General features: G+C 39.4%; 1 protein-coding gene across 1 annotated transcript; it reads left to right on the top strand.

Moving 5' to 3' along the window:
• The first annotated feature begins 285 nt into the window (after positions 1-285).
• On the top strand, positions 286-19,313 carry GDPD1 (glycerophosphodiester phosphodiesterase domain containing 1). Its single transcript, XM_052804261.1, has 10 exons — positions 286-547; positions 5,189-5,231; positions 9,439-9,574; positions 10,262-10,307; positions 11,625-11,743; positions 12,391-12,480; positions 13,547-13,680; positions 14,367-14,426; positions 15,304-15,355; positions 15,943-19,313. The coding sequence occupies exons 1-10, from the start codon at positions 412-414 to the stop codon at positions 16,063-16,065; spliced, it is 939 nt and encodes a 312-aa protein (XP_052660221.1). The 5' UTR covers positions 286-411; the 3' UTR covers positions 16,066-19,313.
• Positions 19,314-19,649: the final 336 nt, after the last annotated feature.

Below are 19,649 nucleotides of genomic sequence, written 5' to 3'. Positions count from 1 at the left end.
GGCCGTGCTACAGGCAGCGGGGAAAGCGAAATGGGAAATTAAAGCGCGTAATGGGGAATCGCTCGCAGCACTCGTGAGCTGCTTCAGGAAAGAAGCGCAAGCCGCGGCAGGCGCCGGGCCGGCCGAGGCGTGAGGCCGAGCTCCCCCGGCCCCTCTGAGGGGAGACCGCCCGACGGCCGAGACCTTTGGCGGGAAGGGCGGGGGTCCCCCCGCGCCTGCGCACTCTCCGCGGCTCGGGGGCGGAGGGGAGGCGGTGCGGCTGCGCGGCCGCAGCGGCTCCCGCAGCGTCGCCGCCTCCTCCTCGGTGGGAGCCGGCTTGCGGGCCGGGCCGGAGCGGGTGAGGGGTGGGACGGGACGGGGCGGGCCGGGCGAGGCCGGGCGGAGAGCGGGTTAGCCGGCGAAAGGCGCAGGATGTCGGCGACGCTGTACCTGCTCTCCACGCTGGGCGGATACGTCCTCACCTCGGCGCTTCTCCTCAAGTGTCCGGGGCTTCTCCACCGGCCCAAGCGGCAGCGCTTCCGCTGCCGGCACATCTCCCACCGCGGCGGTGAGTGACGGGGTGCCGGGGAGAGGGGAGGGTGCCCTGCCCGCCACCGCAGCCGCCCCGGAGGCGCCGCTTCCCGCCCTCCCCTGAGGCGGGCGCAGGCTGCGGCCGCCCGCCGCTCCGGAGGGCTGCAGCCCGCCCCGGCTCCCGGCTCTGAGGGGCTCCCGCCGCTTCCCCCGCGGGGCGATGCCGGCTTCCCGCTCCCTCGGGACGCTTCTCTCCCTGACGGCGGGTTCGGGCGGGCGGTGCCGGAGCCCTGTCAGGAGGATCTCTGAGGGGCTGCTGCGCGGTGCCCCTCGCTCGCAGCGGGCTCCCTTTCAACCTTCCTTCCGCAACCTAATTTTAGGTGCCACCTGCTGACCAGTGCTTGATTTCAAAGCTGAATTAATCTCCGAACTCGCAACGCGTCAGCCGAAATCGGCTCGTTTGACGTGGGTCGTGATGGTTTCCCTCTCGAACGTATATATTGTTTTCTTCCTAATGATTCTGGATGACGGTATTTCTCTTCCTAACGAGCGAGGTGGCTGGCTGTTGCTTAGGTCAGGTACAAAAGATCAATCTGCTTGCCTCTGACTGCCTATTTGCTTTGCTTGCTGGTTTCAGAAGAACTGCAGTTTGCTGTGACTCTCTTCTTGCTCCCCTTGCTGTTGGAGATGGTTAATGGTTCAGTGCCGTGGTAAAACCGATCCCATTTTGAGACTCTTGTCCTCTCCGTACACCTTGCGTCAAGGCCTTGTGGGTAGCTGGTTGCTTCTGTCTAAAATAGCTAAAAGATGTTTTTAAAGTTTCTTCTACCTTTTCCAAAGCATTGGGAGGGAAAAAATACAGCAAACTGTATTTTCGTGTTCTTCGAAGATCAGTTCCACGCTTTTCCTTGCTGCCTCGTTCAATTCGTGAATATACTCAGTTTTCTACTAAATATTTTTCCTGAAATTCTGTGGGAAATGCGTCAGATGCTGAGTTCGAACAGTTTTCAATGTCATATCTAGTGCCAGTTTATGTAGTGTTTGATCACAGTTCTAGCCAATGGTCCTTAACTACCGCTACTGCCTTGAGTTATTAAAATACAAAAAATACAGCTGATCTATTACAGATTTTATTACTTGTATTTCTTTCATTTAGTTTACACAACAGATTAAGTTTCTTTATAGTCTTAAGTATAGTATAAAAGGCACCTTTTGGTTTGGAACGCATATATTAGCCATTTCCTGGTAGGTATGTATTTTCATTCAACGAGCAAAGGTTCTCAGGTTTGGTTGTTACCTGTTTGTTAATTTGCAAGCTATTAAAAACCTGTGGATGACTTTGTTGGAACTTGATATGATCTCCTTAACCTTCTTTTGTTCTCTCTTCTTTGCAATGATCTTATTTCAGATATACAGCCCTAAGCCTAGAATGCAAGTGTTCTGGCCAGTTGTGCTAAGCACCATTAGAACAACAGGGAAGCCTTACTCAATGGGAGGATTATTCATTAGGCATTCAGAGACAAAGTCCACAGTCTTTGAATTGTTCTGTGTCCACACGTATGCTGTGAAATACACCTATGGTAGAAGTACAACGTTTGAACAACATCTCGGCAGCTTTTTGCTCATCGGGTACTATGAGACTGAAGATCGCTTACTCTTTACTCTCTGTAGTGTTTACCTTGTAACTTAAATTCCTGTGGGACTTACATTCTCATCAGGCTTTAGTCATGCTGTAGCTTTAGACTCAGTGTCAGGTTTCCTATTGCATTACTGCTATTAACTTCAGAGATCAAGGTAACACTTAACTTGTTTGGCTTTTTCCTCTCTGAGATGAAGCTTTGTATGTGAAGTTTTTTTCAAGTCTGTGGGTTTTGATTTCAGTTCTTTCTTCATGCAGGAATTTTCTTATCTCAGTTTATAGTTCATCAGTGGAAGCATCCCTGAATTATTTCTTCACTTCTGCATAATTTTAAAATTAGTCATTTCTGAGATCAATAATTTAACTCTTGATATTCTGTGTTAAGAGTCCCCTGTCAAAGCCAGCTACACGGACTGGATTGCAGGGTCTTTGAGACAGGGTAGCATGATGATTTTTCCAGAATCATGGAATAGTCGAGATTGGAAGGGACCTCTGGAGATCATCTTATCTGTCCAGAGTAGGGGCAACTAGAGCAGGTTGATCAGGACCTTGTCCAGTTAGGTTTTGAATACATGCAAGGATGGAGGCTCCACAACCTTTGCAGGCAGCCTGTTCCAGAGTTTGATCACTCTTACTATAAAAAAGGGGGTTTTCTTATGTTTATAAACGGAATTTCCTGTATTTCAATTTTTTCCCGGTGCCTCATCCTTTCCCTGGGCATCACTGAGAAGAGTTTGGCTCACTCTTCTTTACTTCCTCCCATCTGGTATTAATACGTATTGGTAGGCCTCTCTTCTCCAGGCTAAACAGTTCCAGCACCCTCAGCCTCTCATTGTATGCAAGAATCTCTCATCCCTTAATTTTCACAGCCCCTCTCTGGACTTGTTCCGATAGACCCATGTCTGTCTTGTACTTTGGAGCCCAGAACTGGACACGGCACTCCAGGTACGGTTTCACCAGTGCTGAGGGGAACAATCGCCTGCCTTGGCCTGCTGGCAGCATTCTTCCTAACAGGCTTCTCTGCTTACATTGAGGGGAAAAACTCAAAACAACAGAACTTCTAAGGGTCATCTCCTTGAGCCAGTGCTTGACATTGACTCCCTCTTGTCCCATGATGGTGCTTTCAAAGTCAGAGGATGCAATCGTAATGTTTGGATGTGGGCATTTTGGCTCACAGGATGCTAAAGTGTGCTGGGGAGGGTAATTTCTGCATGGGAAATGCAACAATGCAAATGGGCAATACGTGACTCTGGTGGTTCATTTAAGTAAATGTCAGAAGCCCTTCAGTCAGCCCAGCCTTTTCATTTTTAAGGAGGGAAAATTATTTAGTACATCAGATCACTTGCTTATCGTAGTTCCCTTTTCTGAGTGTGGTTTGTGAAAGCCTTGTTGCTGATTTAGAATTCCTGTTTCAGCTGGTGTCTCAACTTTTTTTTCCTCATTTCCCCAAAACACTACGTACAAGTCAGGCATTTTCTTACCAACTGGTTTGACTTGCCGTAGCTACCTCCCTAACATGTGACTTGTTAGATCAGTCACTTAAAGCTTTATTATTGGAAATTTCTGCCTGGGAATGTTGGGAGACTGTTGTTTTGTTCACAAATTGAAGAGTGACTCAGGTTTTTTTTCCCCTCTCTTACCGTTCAGGATGTATGGGCTGTATTGTCACAGTTGATAAGTTATCTAAAACCTCATTTTTTATTGCAGTTAACTTATAACTAATCATCCAGGTTCTGTGCAGGTTTTTCCCATCTGTTAGGCAATCATCAGAAGTACACGATGAGATTCTCACGCTCTCCTCTATCCCTTGGTCACTTTTGCCGCTCAGCCTATTCCTATTCTGCAATCAAATTGGTGAATGTCTAATCACAGAAGCTGCTGTGGATTTACCATACTGGTTTACGTTAAACCATGCAGATTTTGTCATTATGATTCTAAGTCAGTTAAGTCTTTCGTTTCGGAAATTTACCATCGCAAGCTAACCTGATAACAATTTTAAATTGCTAGTTGCACGTGCATAGAATTGCATTGCCTTCATTAAGTAACTAAGTACAGATGAGTATGTATCGGTGAGGTCTTGTTAATAGGCAAGGCCTTAATTTGAGCTTTTATAATTGTTGTTTACAAAGTCTGTCATTCATCACTGTTGAAGTGGTTAAAATTTGCATAGATATCCTCATTAGTACATCTATCCTCCTGAAGTCATTTTGCAGTATATAATATTGCCTGTTTTCTGAGGGAGGGAGATGGGGCACAACCTTTTCCAGTCCCTAAACTGACTGATTTTCAAGGATTTTTATGTAGAGAATGATGGCCTAAGAGTTGCAGAGTTTACCCCTGCCTGAGAGAAAATTTAATTTGCTTGTCCTTTCATTTCTTAACTGGAGTTGGTGTGTGTTTCATTCCTTGTGTATGAGACCTCCCTTAGCCAGCAGCATAAACCTTTATTGAGAATTTGTGCTGTTTCAGGAAGTATCCTTGCACTGAAAAAAGAGCTTGTCATCTCTTTGAGCATCAACTGGGTTATGCGTTTAGGGAATATCAGCTTTAGAGAGTCTTGGGCACTTCTTTTCTTCGTTTTTTGGTGTGGTGTTTTTTGTGGTTTTTTTTTTTCTTCCCTTTAGTTACCTTTCCGCTTATTATTCCTCCCACTTAGCCTGAAACAGACTTTTTGTATATACTGTTCCTATGCCTGTGGAGCATGTTGTCATAGCCAAATACCATACCTTTAAGGAAAAGCAGGGCACCCAACCTCTGGTAAAATAAACTCTTTGTTTTGTATATTCAAACCGTCATACAGGTCCAAGATAACAGTCTTTCTCTTTTTCTTTTTTTTTTTTTATTGTTTTACCTTGGGAAAGTCCTGTCTCTTGGGTCTCCCCAGTAGGTTAGTGGCAACAGGGATTTCTGACTCTAGCTTCATAGTCGTTCCTCCAAATATGTAAATTTTTAATCCATTTTTTAAATTTATTTATTTCCACTGGGATTGAGGGGAGGAACAGGATTTTGTACATGTTTTAGTTTTTGTTATTTTTGTAGGTGCTGGAGAGAACCTGGAAAACACGATGGCAGCCTTTCACCAGTGAGTACAAATGGAACCAATAATGCCTAAATTAGCTGTGTTCTCATTGTCTTTAGTGAGTGAAGGAATCAAGAAAGATAGGGCTTCCATCAGTTGTTTGAGGTATGGTGTCCTATTTCTGAAAGTCATTTCTCCTTTGGATGACTTCTGTGGATTGCTAAACATCACTCCAATTTAAACAAGAAGGAGTTGGTATACCACAAACCATGATTTGTACACAATAACGTGGTAGACTGGCAATTGGAAATAAAACTCCTGAGGCGTGATTCCTCCTGTGCTAGCTAATAAAACACAAAACAATACTGCTTCCATGTTTATTGGTGATTACTTCTGTTAATTTATTTATTGGTATAAAACTATTTTTTGTAACTAATCTCACACACTGTTTTTTCTAGATACATTGATGTTTCTCAAAAGGTATTTCAGATCATAGCCTATACCAATATGCTAATTAGCATACAAGGCTGGATTTCAGGAAGGCTGAATCTGTTGACTGCTGTTATGGCTGTAAGCAATTCTCTTAGGTATTCTACAGTTTCATGGTATTCAGTTCCCTCCTCTATACAGAAGGTTAATAATTTGTCTCCAAGAATTATTGTGACTGAAATCATAATGTTAACTGACTTTTAATACACCATCTGTAAAGCTATTAAAAATGTTTGTGTTACGTTTTTTCCCTTCATACACATACTTCATTGGCACAATGTGTGAAAGCCTGTTATCTAGGGCTTGAAAATGGAGTTGGTACTGGAAAGCCTTTTAAGCCTCCAGCATTTAAGTAGTGAATTCTAACAAGGTTCTCAAAGCCATTTGAAAAAGCATATCGAAAACTCCAGCTGCCAATGAGAAGTGACCAAATTATGTAGGCTTCTCTTTGTTTTGTTTGGGTTTTTTTAATTTGCTTTGTGCTAAGTAGCCTCATCAGCTTGCACATTTCCTTGCAGACTGAGGAGTGCCAGCTTCCCCAACCAAACAGTGCTATTGAAAGTACTGCAGTATTTTCTATCTCCATGGAAGCTTAGCATAGTTTTGTGGGTTTTTTCCTGCTGGCCTGCCTTTTTTCAAGTCTGCTACGACACTTTCTGGGAAGTGCTTCTTTTTTTAACCATTTCTTAATTTTCATTTAGTACCATACTGGTTTTATATGTATAGGGCTCTTGCAAAGCAAGTTACACCATAACCTATTTTTATTTAATTCCCAGAAGTAAGCTGTAGTGCTTAGAGTAAGGATTGTGCTAGGAGTCAAATAATGTTTTGTTATAATACAGACATTTGACTGACTCTCTTCTGACCATTTTAATTATTTTATAACTATAGTATAACAAATGCAGTTGAGGTCTACTTTTTGAACTCCTCACAACTGTCAATAGCAAAGTTCAGTTACTTGGTTTGAGATTGTCTTGGTTGAATAATAAAGGCATATTAATTCTGCAGAAAGCAGAGTCAAAGTGATATTACCTTGCATTAGGCAGTAGAAAGCCTTCTGGCTTCCTCTGTGAAGGGGTAAAGGTGTTGTCCTTCCCATCTCCACTGGTAAGCTAGCAAAAGGAATTGGGTAGAAAATTGGTATCTGCATGGTGAAAAGTTACCTGGATTGGCTTATACGGCTCGTATGCACTAATCAATTTCTAATCCATCAGATTTTGCATGAAGCCAAATAGGGCATGCCTGCAAGAGCTGTTTCTTCAGGTTTGGACAAGCAGGCATATTTGACCATTGATGTGTCAAATCCAGAAGAGAATGCTTGTCTGCAGCGTAAGACCTACCCCCTTGTTTTTGTCTCGTTGACAGTAACCTAAGTATTGACAAGCAAATAGTTTTATTTATACTATTTACACTTTAACAGCGATTGGAGAATATTTAATACTGTTGCATGATAATGAAGAAATTATTACAGTAATATATAAACAAAATGTATGGGGGGGAGGAGGCCTTACTGGTAATTTCAAATTCTATACTAGCTTAACTTACAAATATTCTGGAAAGCAATTATAAGCTTTTTGTACCGCAGACAGTATTTTTTTGGTTTTGCATGGTAAAATGGCTAATAGATTTTTGGGGGCTGTAATCATGTTATGCTATATTTAAATGTTTCTGTGGTGGTTCTAGATTTTAAAATAACTATTTTTAAGATAAAAGAGACACTTGTGGTGTCTTAAACTATTTGGGGATCTGGCATAAAAGATGTCATAAGACTATAATTACCAGTTTAATTGTCCCTAATACAGCCATGTACTTTAGCATTGTCTTGACAGGAAGCTGCTAAGTAAACTCTCCAGGTATTTTCTCATTGTATTTCCTTTTCTTTTATGAACATACTTGGTCTAGAGAGAAAGCTTTAAACACTGTAGTTACAGCAATAAAAGTACGTGGTCAAGTTAGCATTTATAAACTCTATACATTGTGCTACATTAGGCCTTGCCTAATAGAATTTAGTTTCTAAAGGTAAGGCTTTTCTTAGATATTTCCTGGTATGTCCTTTCCCTTGAAAACAGTTGGAGTTAAACAGAAGCAAAGAGCTCTACCATCCTATTTGCAAATGTGAGCCTGCTTTACAACTTGAGCACTGGAGCAGTTGGATCTGAATCCAACACGTTCTTCTGAATCTGGAGAGCATCTGGAGTCTTCTCTGGAGCAATGTAGATTTGATGTGTTATTACAGAGCTGCAGAACAAACTGATTTCCAGCTGAAAAAACTCAGCACTTTAAGGAAGCTTATTTAGCAGCAAGCTGCTAGTAAGAGCCTGGCAAATTCTCAAATTTGTTAACAAGGGAAGTTGTTGTTCTTCCATGCAGCATCAGTCCTGAATTTCTTAAGCGGTAATATTTCTGATAAATTTTGCTGGTTAAATGATAATACGTGGTACTAGATGGGAACGTCTTCTACAAATTTGGCAAATCTCCTGCAACATATTTGGAGGTGCTTTTCCTCAGGAGGAAAAATTACACGGAACAGGCTGTGTATCTTCCATGCGTAATAGGATTTCATTCCTCTCCTAATTCTTAATCAGTGGCACTGGAAAACAGTTAACAAATTGGTTTTAATTTGACAACCCTCTTCTTGATCATTATCCCAGCTGGACCAGAAATTATGTTAAACACTTTCGGGAGTATGTTCTAATTTTTTTTTGTTTTGTTATTGCATTTGTGAATGTTCATGGCATGTCTGTATTTAAGCAGTCAGTAAAGCCCTTTTCTTAAGGAAAAGGCTGTTACTGAAGTTGCAGAGCTTTGGGTCCCATATAGACTGCACTCACAGATGTTTGTTCATAGGTGGAGAAAAAAGAACAGCGCAGTGTTTTGAAGGAATTGTTCAGAGTTCAGGCTGGGACTTTTAGCTGTCTGCTGGAATGATACCTTCTGAGTGTCTTTTCTAAGGAAATGAGCAATTCACTTCTCATTCGAGTAAAGCTTAGTTTTTCTCTTCTGGTGTAAGGTTTCTTGTACTTATTTTTCACCAGTATTACTACTACTTTCTGCTTTCTTTACTCCTATAAGCTAAGCTTCTATAGAGTGGATTTGGGATCGGATTAGAACTTTTCAAAGCAGTGAATTGAAACAGGAATAGCTATTTTTCTTTGAAAAATATGAATGGGTGTTTTGGGGTTTTTTTTAATTTTAAATTAAAAATTTATCATTAAAATCATAATAATGTTTTAAAAATGTAGTTTTGCTAGCCAGAAAAAGCCAAAAGCCTGAAAGCCCCATTGCTATTTTCCTGATCCATCCATTCCTGATTAATTTCAGTAAAAAAAGGCTTTCACATCCCTGTCACTTGTTGTTTATGCTTACCACAAAATTGATTACTTTTTGAAAAGTAGTTGCTTCTTTCAGTGGTAAATGTCCTGATATTAATAAACACCACACACAAAATTCTGAAACAATACTTTAGAAGTAGGTTTCTTAATACTGAGGTGGTAGGCTGCAGTCGACAGGTCTGCTACTTGATTTCTATGGAAGACGGAGCCAAAACTCCTGACTTCAAATCCCATCTCTGGTTCGTGATACGTTGTTTATTCTTGCATCAGCTTTCCTACTGCAGCAGAGTTATTTGCTTCTTGCTTTGCAGCAAGATTGTGAGGGTTCATTGCATCATAAAGCATCTAAAGTACTTCCAGTGGGATTAGTTTAATTGAATAACATGTATGTTAGGTTTGGACCTGTACAAAATACATGTGTGGTTCAAGGCAGACTTCTTCGCTTCCAGTGCTGTTAATATAGGAACAGACATGTTGGAGCTAGATTGTCACCTGACGAAAGATGAGCAAGTGGTTGTGTCCCATGACGAGAACCTGAAGAGATCAACAGGAGTTGATGTCAACATATCTGACCTCAAATACTCTGTAAGTTGAGGAAAAAATGTTAGTGCTAGATGATGTTTAAAAATGCGTTTGTAGAGTGGCTGGGGTGGGCAGGAAGGTTGTGTGCATGTGTGTGTGTGTCTGGTACCAAAATCTAAGGAGGGGATTCATCTTGTCTTACTAAAAAAAAAAAGTTAACGAGGCTCCCTGTGTAGTCAAGGGAGAAAAACTGGCATGTTTCCAGAGGGTGATTAACTCCCTCCAGTAGTAGGTTTGGATGAATAGCTTCCTGGAGGTGGGCCTGTTTTGCCATACTGATGACAAAGGAAGCTTAGTCGACAAGCTCCTTCTCATATGACCAGCTTTTTAATGGGAAAACAGGTAGATGAATCCCACCTGCATTGACAGTTTTAAAAGCCTGTCTTACAGAACTGTCTTTCCATCTGATGTTTAAGTGGAATTCTCAGAATTTTCAGACAGGTGTCTGGAAACATTTTGCCTTATTCAGCTACAGGTATCACAAGTCTAAGAATGCCAAATAGTTGAAGTAAGAATGAATGCAGTGCTTCTGAATCACTTTGGGGGCAAGAAGATTTAAAAAAAAATACAGTTTTTGTCTTTAAAGGTAACTTACATGGCCTATGAATTATAATTTTTTGTCTCTTTCAAGAAAAGTCATGATTATATCCCTACATTTGAATTAGTGTTCTACTTCCCTTTATTTTTAAGGAACTTCCACCATATCTCTGCAAGTTGGATGTCACATTTCAGAAAGGTAAGGTTTTGTCTCTTGCTGTTTCAATTTACTGTACTAATTTTCCATTATTGTACTGTGGCAGTTTCTTATTTTGGCAAAGGGAGTAGGAAAGTGGATTTGCTTCTATCAGTATCTTGGTAAGAGAAGTTTTAAAAGGAAAATATAATCCTAGCTTTAGAAACCAAAATGTATTTTTTTCAAACCAGTTGGCAGTGGCTAAGTTTAAGATGTAAGATATCTTTTTCCAAGTAAACATTTCAATTGTTTGTCTACTTCTTGCAACTACTTTCCAGTTCCATTGTGAGCTCTTCAGAAGGTGCTGATTGAAAATTTATTGTTCCAAAAAACAGAGAGAAGGCAGAAGAGAGTTTCTTTACAGCTCAGATGCCATTGTGCTGGTGCACTCTGGGCTTGAAGTACTACGAGAGGTCAGACAATATAGGCGTTTTCAGAAGGGTGAATGAAAAGAGTGGTAGTTACTGTATGTATGACTTAAAGTTCACTACCAATATTGCTGCAAGAGAGGAAAACCTAGAAAAAGACTAACCTGTTTTCTTGTGAAAACTGTGGTTCATGGGACTGTAATTTGAATAAAGCATCAGGCTAAAACTGAGAACACTTCCACCTAGAAAAGGCTACCGGAGATGGTATCAGATGTGTTTGCTTCAGGGGCTTTGTGACTATCTTCTGTAACCTTTCCATATTTCAGTTGCCCAGCAAGTAAATTTTGTGTTAAACTTTTCTGTTCAAAATTGCAAAATACTTAAAATGCACCAAGATGAGTTCTATGACATGTTGTTTGCACACTTACAAATCTTTTGCTTATGTACAGTAATACAAAGAAACGGAGAGAGCCTTCAGTTAATTCCTTAGAGCCACAAGCAGTTTCAGACAATAAAATTGGGGGTTTTGCCTTCTGTTCCTTTTACTCATTATGCTCCTCCAGTAAATTTTCCTAGAAGGAAAAGTTTTTCTCATTTGGTCTCATCTCATATTAATCTCATTCCATTTGGTACGTGGTAACTGAGCCCATGTTTGCTATTTCAGGATTTTAATGATGCCTGCACTCCTACTGTTGCTAAATAATGACTGAATTTCATGAAGTTAAAACCTAAATGTGCAATATGCTCAGGGCATTTTCATTACAGAAATGAGCTTGTCATAATTAGTTACAACTATCTGAGTGAAGTATTTTTTTTTAAGTTTAAAAACATGCTAATTCTAGGAACTATATACTTTTTTAAATTTTAAGATAACAAGTGCTCTGATACCTCAGCTTTTATCTATGGTGTATTAAAAATGGCCACAGCAGTGACAACCTTCTTGTTTCCTCAGAATGTCACTGTGAGGGAAAAGATAACCGTATTCCGCTCCTGAAAGAGGTGTTTGAGGCATTTCCACAAACTCCTGTCAACATTGACATCAAAGTGAACAACAATGTGTTGATCAAAAAGGTACGTGGAAATCTATGCTGAACTGAGACTGAATGTCATGTCATGGTGTTGAAATTCCAAAAGAAAAGTTTCTTGGAGTTGATAGCAGTCTGTGATACTAACATCTGTGTTCTTGGACTGCTTCATCTTTCACGTGTTAGATCTTGCTCTGTGTATGAGGTAATACAGAAGACAGAGAAGTGATCTTGTGCAAGATATTTAGCAAACAGCTCTTTACTGACCCTTTATCTTGACATGAAACTGATGCTACGCTGCTAGAGACATGTTTGTTTTGTATTTCATATGAACGGTCTTCTTATGGACTGTTGCCTACCAAAGCAGCATAAAAACACCATGTCAGTGTAAAGATAAGTGTTCATCACAGAAAAGGAAATCTGCTTTCCATCAGATACTATTTTGCCATTTAGTTTTCTTAAGTTCCTTAGGTTTTTTTGGTAGGTATAATGGTCTTTCATCTGTTGACCTGAACACCTGTTTCTTTCCAGTCAAAGCAGCATAATCATCTTCAGATGGGAGGGAGTATAGAAGAACTCTCTCTTCTGTAATGACATATGTAGTTGAAAAGTAGCAAATAGAGTTTCAGTTAAATAATGCTGGACATAATTTTCAAGGAATACATGTTTGGGTTCTGCTTTTTTATATTGCAGGTTTCAGAGCTGGTGAGTCAGTATAAGCGAGAGCATTTGACGGTATGGGGGAATGTCAATTACGAGGTTGTATCAAAGTGTCTTAAGGAGGTAAGAATGGATCCAGCTAAGCTTCATTCTTCTTGCCTGCTTGTTACTGTGTGGTGACAAAATGTACAGTAGAGCACCCTGTAAATTAAGGTCTAGCTAGCTATGCAAGACTTTTAGATGCGATGAGAAATTTTGCACTTAGATTGTATTCTGCCTACTACACTGTTTCAATAAGTCAAGCACAGTTAACACCCATGTATTCTGCAGTAAAACACTCGAGGAGTTAATCTTAGTCATGTTTTAGTCTTGTTCTGTAAAATATAGGGTGTTATGATTTTATGCCAGGAACTCTTAGAGCCTGTTTTGCACATCATTCATCTGGTACAAAAGCAATTTTTCTAAGGATTGCTTATTGTGTGTTTCTTTTTATGAAAATAATGGATGTGGCCACTAGTTGACACATGGTTATATTGGTATAAAGCTGTTTTACAGCTATAGATGCTATTCCTTTTTGTGCTGAGGAATTGTACAGGTTAGAATTAAATTAAATTTGTGCTTAGTCTGAGGGAGTTATTTCACCTGAGTGAAATTGATCTAGTTGTGAGTACAGATATTGTTCCGATTTAGCTGTGCAGGACAACGCACCATTTCCTACCTGAACAGCAGTTTTATTTGTTCATTTTTGTAGCATCCGTGCGCAGATATTTTGGTTCATAAACCAGCATCTTTAAAAACGTGTTGTGAAGTGATGTCAAACTGTAACATGTCCTGTGCTAAAGCACAGCTTGTTCTTTGCGGTAATACTAGTCTAAGACAAAACGCTGCATAGTGTCATGCAGTCTAGAAAGACGAAGAAGGCAGGTGACAAAAGCAGTACTGCAACCAGTGAAACTTTACCTTTTTCAGGTCCCAATGCCCCTTCAAATTGTGTAAAACATTTGCTTGGATTACAGGCTACCAGAAAGAGTAATTTAAATTCAGTGGCAGGCATATCGTAAACAGTTGGCAGCCTAATCGTTAGGTGCAAGAGCTAAACTTTAAACATGCATTGATGAGTAAATTTAATTGCAACAGATGCAACAATCTATCAAGTTAAATTAGAATCTTTCTTTCCTGGTTCCTGCAGAATGCTGACATTCCCATCATCTTCTGTTTGCAACGTGTCCTCCTGCTTCTTGGCCTCTTCTACACTGGTCTGCTGCCATTCATTCCCTTCAAGGAAGAATTCTTGGAAATTCCCATGCCTTCAATCATTCTCAAGTGAGTTAAAGTCCATCGGTGGGTGCTGCACGGAAATGATAGTAAAGCAAGTGAATGATTATGCCAGCTTGAGCATTGGTTTACTCAGTATCCTCCGGCTGAGGATACTGTTTTGTTAGTTCAGGCGCTTTTGTATATTCCAAAGAGAAAGCTATGTAAATCTGCTGCTGCTCTGTATTTAACCTGTCTCTAGCCAGCTCTGAGTTACTCAGTTGTTAGTGTGGGGTGCCTGTGTATATCAATTTTTCCTGTTTACAGCATCTCCTGTAAATACTGCCTTCATGCAGCTGCCTTTAAAACACAGCTCGTGCTGATGCCATCTAGGTAGTGGTATGTAGCAGTGCTGTACAAATAACTAATTCTTGGACTTTTCTACCTCTTTCTTGAGAAAAAATTAGTCTGAATAAAGTTAAGAGGCAAGTCAGTAACAGGGTGGATATGAGATTTCACGTGCTCTTTATTTCTCATACTTGACTCAAAATGTTGCTGAATACCCATCTCTGCTGCTTCTCTTAAATGTAGCACATTTCTCTGGTGTAACCCAATTCTATGTCACTGTCTTAGTGAAATTACTGCTCTAATTGGAGAAACTGCAAGATTAATTCTTCATGTTCCTTTTGCAGGAACATCTCAAATAGTATTTTAATCTGTGCTCTGGTAATTTTTTGTTTTCTCTTCCTCAACAGGCTGAAAGAACCACACAAGATGTCAAGAAGCCAGAAATTTATTATCTGGCTAGCTGACACGTAAGATTTTAATCTAATTAAATTTTTATTTATCTTTTGCCTATATATTAACAGTTGGCTCAAGCAACTAAGACTAGCTATTGCTATAGCTACTTGTTATGTTGTATTTTTTTCAGTTTCTTCTAGCTTTTTTGTCAGTGTAGCATAAATCATATTCAAATCTTACGTAGGTGTTCCTGTACGCTTTTGTTTCAGTGTATGAAAATATACTGAGGTGCAGTAACAGTAGGTATTATTCCAATGTAATCCATTTAGTTTCTTTCATTAAATGTGTTCAGCTAATTAGCATGCAAGTAATTAGCAGAATGCAGCTTTCACATTTCATGGGATTGTGACTGTTTCATAATGTTGTCAGAGGAGATACTGTTTGGCTTACATGGAATGCTTTGCGTTTTAAGAATATCTGTTCTTCAGAGGAAACTTAGTCATATGCTTTCAGAGGTTGAATGTGATTGCAGTATGTGTCTTCTGGCTCTTGCTTCTGCGTCTGACATCTCTTAGTTTGATTTCTTGAGTGGCCAGGAGAGTTTTCATGTCTTCTGGTGGGAAAGGATAAACTCCCTTCTGAAAGTGAAGGGATTGTGACTCATCGGACATGGTACAGGGTACCTGTACGATGAAGGAGGAGTTTGCTGGATTTGATCTTCGGAAGAGTTGGTACAGATACCCATAGCTAATGCAAATTTCTGCGTATCTGTGTTAACCAGTCTTGAGTTGCTTGAGCTAAAAGTTTTCTATAATTAGGTTTCTAATCACTTTCTTGTGGAAAACATTGAATCTAAACGCTGTATGGAAAATTTATTACAGAACATCAACAGACGTTGAAAATTTCATATATACTTCAAGTTCTTAAATAATATCTTTCTCCTTTCCGCAGATTGCTAATGCGGAAAGCACTTTTTGACCACCTCACTGCTCGGGGCATTCAGGTACAGTGTGGCAAAGTTAAAGGACGTGTGCTTTTAACCTCCTGAGAATTTGAACCAGCCAGATATGGCCTTGATGGGTTCATGTTCTCCCCAGCATGTTCTGTTGTGTTGCTAGGATTATAAGTTGCTCTTTGGTTCCTGAGCAGTAGCTTATGCTGTTATATTTGCAGATCTGTAGTTGCAAAGGAAGAATTGTATGCTTGGAAAAAGACTTTTTAATTTAAATCCCTTTAAGATTATTATTTTTTCTTCCCCCACTTCAAACTTAAGCCTACAAAATCTGCTGAACTGCTTACATATTTTGGGCTTTTCACAAAATCGTATTTAGACTTTTAGAAATATCTGAACTCTCAGGTAACAAAATAAAGTTGGAGTCACCACTAGAAAATGCCCCTTTTTGGAGGGTGAGGGGGAAGAACTTGGATATGTTTGTGTACATGTCTTTGGCATCACAGCGTAATCATTTATCATTTTAAATATATGCGGCATCGTCTCTTTCACATGAAACAATTTAGGTCAGAAGTCACTTTTTTTTGTTAAATGTGAATATTTTCTGTAATAATTTGTCTTTCTATCCCACCTTATAGGTGTATATTTGGGTACTGAATGAAGAACAAGAATACAAGAGGGCATTTGATCTGGGAGCAACTGGAGTGATGACAGACTATCCAACAAAACTTAAGGAGTTTTTACACAATTATCCAGCATAAAGGAAGAAAACCAAGGAAGTTCTTGCAGAACAGATTGTGAGCCAAGGATTTTCTTCATAAAAAAAATTGAGCAGCATACACAGATCATTTTGTTTGAAAGATGTAATTGGATGATCTATTACGTTGTTGTCAAGTTGCTACCTAATGTAAAGGTTGTCTATTTATTTTAAAACTTTAATTACATAGTTTACATTTGTAAATAACTCATTTAGCAACAGTGCACTTCACAAGTAGTGATGACTAGGAAGAAGGATGCTGGATATGATACCTGTAGATAATAAGCACTATTTTACCTGTCACAAGTGTTCCTAAGCAGATGTCAAGACACGTCAGTTATTCCAGTAATATTCTAGTGGGCAGAAACTAAAGAATTTCTGAAAGCGTACCCTGTGTATATGCGTTTCTTGTGTTGCTTTTAGTTTTCAGATAACTTGTAGGGCAAAAAAGAAAAACAATGCACAGGAGAAATAGGAAGCAGAATCTGTGGCTAGCCAGATAGTTTAGCTTGTGAAGTGTAGTCAGTAAAGGTGGTCACTTTTTTACCAAAATTAACTCACTTGGTCGGTATAGATTTACTCCATTATTCTTACTGATAAGAATGTTGAGCTTGAGTTGCAGCTGTATTTAGACCCCTTTCTGATGTGATGGTAATACTGTGACTTACTGGTCAAGGTCTGGATAGAGTATTTAAGCCAGGTTCTGGGTTTGACACTGAGTTCCACTGCAAGGGTCTAGGTTTGCCTCTGGTTCTGACCTGCCTGTCAGGCTACCATGGCATGGCAGTAGCTAGCTTACCAGAAAGGAATATTGCACTTATAGGTTACACTTACTTTGAAATAGTCCTTTCACAAAGGAAGCCAATATTTTAGAAGTCTTTTGCACGTTTATAGTTCTACCATCTGTTGGTGAATGGAAGTTGTTTTTAGGGTGAGGGACCAAAGAAGACGTAAGTTTGGTCAGGAGTTTCAGGAACAGATTAAAATGTTCCTATTAAGTGAATTCACCCAAAGCAGATTCATATGCATACTTAGAAAAGGAGCAAGTGTCAGTCTAGGACGTGTAAATTTTAGTCTTTTCTCTCCACAAAAGTACATTCAATATTCATTAAGTTTATGTGCGTGGACGTGGAAGTAACTTTACTGGCAAAAGCCAGGAAACTCCAAGTGTGATGGAATGGAGTTAGATAGGAAGGTATTTCTGGAAGCTTACATGCTGTTCTGTCATTGTGAACAGGTGTTACACATGTGTCAAACAGATTTGAGCCTGCAATGCCTGCGTGTTTTGGTGTTGTCATGTTAGTGGTAGGGGTTTTCAGAAGGAATTTGATTACTGTAGCTTAATTATACACAATGACATGTATAAAGCTCAGTCATCTAATCATCAGATGCTGCTGGAACAAAACTATTGTTTAGCGATACTGTCTACTTCTTCAAGGAACTTCATGTGAAAATCATGGATCTTAATAATAAATATAGTAGCCAGATGCAAGAGTATATTTACTGCAAGGTATACTCAACTGTTATAAAAAATTTTAAAGTAATTAATTTTCTTCCCTTGCTAGCTCAGATTTGGAAGGGCTCTTGTGTCACTCTACTGGCTGCTGTGCCATACTTGTAATCATAGAGCATCTTTGCTATTCCATTATGTCTGTCAGTAGGTTGTCAGTGTTAGAATGTCAAGTCCATCTGGTTGGAGAATATTGGTTTGTGCATTATAATTCCTTTCTGAGGAATATTTCTACATGGATGAAGTGGAAGAAACTACTGCATTCACAATTCAAGTGAACATGTGATGATTGTGGCAAATGAGTTAATGGTGTCCTTCTAAATATCTGCCTGGTTAAGATGGCTGTAGATTGAATTTCCTCTTAACTTACTCAGGCTTGTTGCACATTGAATGGAAGAGAGGAAAATGTAACTTCGTAACTGTTCATAGGAAAAGGATGAAATTTTTTATTCTGTGCTAAGCTGCTTGTTTCCCTTCCAGACCAGTTATGTCTGGTCAGGTAACTGCTGATGATCCAGTCTAGTCATAGTTCTGCCTGCTTTCTTAGCAGTCACAGAATAGTTATAGAATAGGCTCCAGATGCAGCTCAATAGGTAAATGAAAAACTTCCACCCTTTCTGTCTTATTTGATTTAGTAGCCAGTGTGTAGCTCCAGATAGTTTTTGTGCAGTGTGGTTTTCTTCAACTTAATTGCTATCGAATTTCCAACACGCACACCTTTACTAAGATGCAAATATAATTCTGGTTTTAGAGAATACTACCAAATAGCACTTATACATTAAGACTTTTTTTTTTTAGATTAGGAAAAGCTAAGTTTTAAAATACCAGTCTTGATTTCTGGACTTGATCTCTCAAGGGGTAGGTGATGACTTAGTTTTTCTCTCAAGTTTCCCTCATCACTGCATAAATAAACTATTTTACTTTATTCTGTATTGAATGACAAAATACAGTTATTGAAATGGCAAACTTAATTTTTTAATTTCACTTTAATCTTTTTCCTCTTTCTCTCTAGCAGTGGTGTTGGAAGCTTCTGCCTTCAAAGATGCTCAACACATCTCTCAACCACTAGTCTTCCTACATCTGATGTAGCTTTTGACTGTGCTGTTTATACATGACCTCTCTTTGATAAGTCTGCTACTTACTATCTGAAATTTGAACGAGTCAATTTACATGGGAGGGAAGGAGTTCAGTGCTGGAAAAGCTGCTGAATTTATTCAGTCACCCATTTGGGCTTTAGTACAAGAGCTAAAGTTTGATCTCTTGAGACAGATAATGTTGCATGGATGAGGCTATGAATCCGAGCACCAATGCACAGGGCTTAGGCCATGATAACTGTTTATAACAAAATAACGTGGAATTGAGGTAACTGTAGAATGTTTGTTCTATCAGATCATTGTTTTGAATGTGCCAGAACTTGCTGTGTGATTTTTAAACCACTTGTCCAGAAAAGCATTTGTTGAGAACTTGCACAGCTGTCCAGGAAGATGTTCAGTTAATCTCTCTCTCCAAGGAGAGATTCTTTTCAGGTACTTTTAACTCTGAATATTGTTTAATACTTACTGTGTTCTCAACCCTATTGCAAAATACTTTATGTATGAAGGATGATGCATGTATTTCATGCACTTTTAATTTGCAGAATTCCAAATCTATGAAGTGATTTTTCTTTTCTTGTAAAGAAAGATTGATGCTCTTGAAAAGTGACACATTAAAACATCTTTGCTCATAAAAGATCTAAAACTAAATACTTTGTAATTGTGACTTCTTTGCCTAAAAGTATAATTTCTGAGATTATGATATTTATATTTATAGTGTAGTAAACATTGAGCTTTTGATGGTGGTCTTCCTATGTGGATAGGGTTGCTGAAAAGAGGGGGGTATCTTAGGTACTCTGAACTTTCAAGAAATTTTTGGCAATGACATTGGTTTTCTCATATAGTAATCACAGTATCTGCAACTATGTGTGGCTAAATGAAGCCGGCAGAGGACTTAAGCCTGCCTTCTCCATGTACAAATGAACTTTTAAGTAAAACTTTCAAAGTCAATTCCAATTTGATTTTTCTATAATTTATTTTAAGACA

Source organism: Harpia harpyja, chromosome 12 (assembly GCF_026419915.1).
Source record: "Harpia harpyja isolate bHarHar1 chromosome 12, bHarHar1 primary haplotype, whole genome shotgun sequence".
Classification (NCBI taxonomy): domain Eukaryota; kingdom Metazoa; phylum Chordata; class Aves; order Accipitriformes; family Accipitridae; genus Harpia; species Harpia harpyja.
The sequence above is the reverse complement of the archived record's forward strand: the minus strand, read 5'-3'. Positions and strand labels throughout refer to the sequence as shown.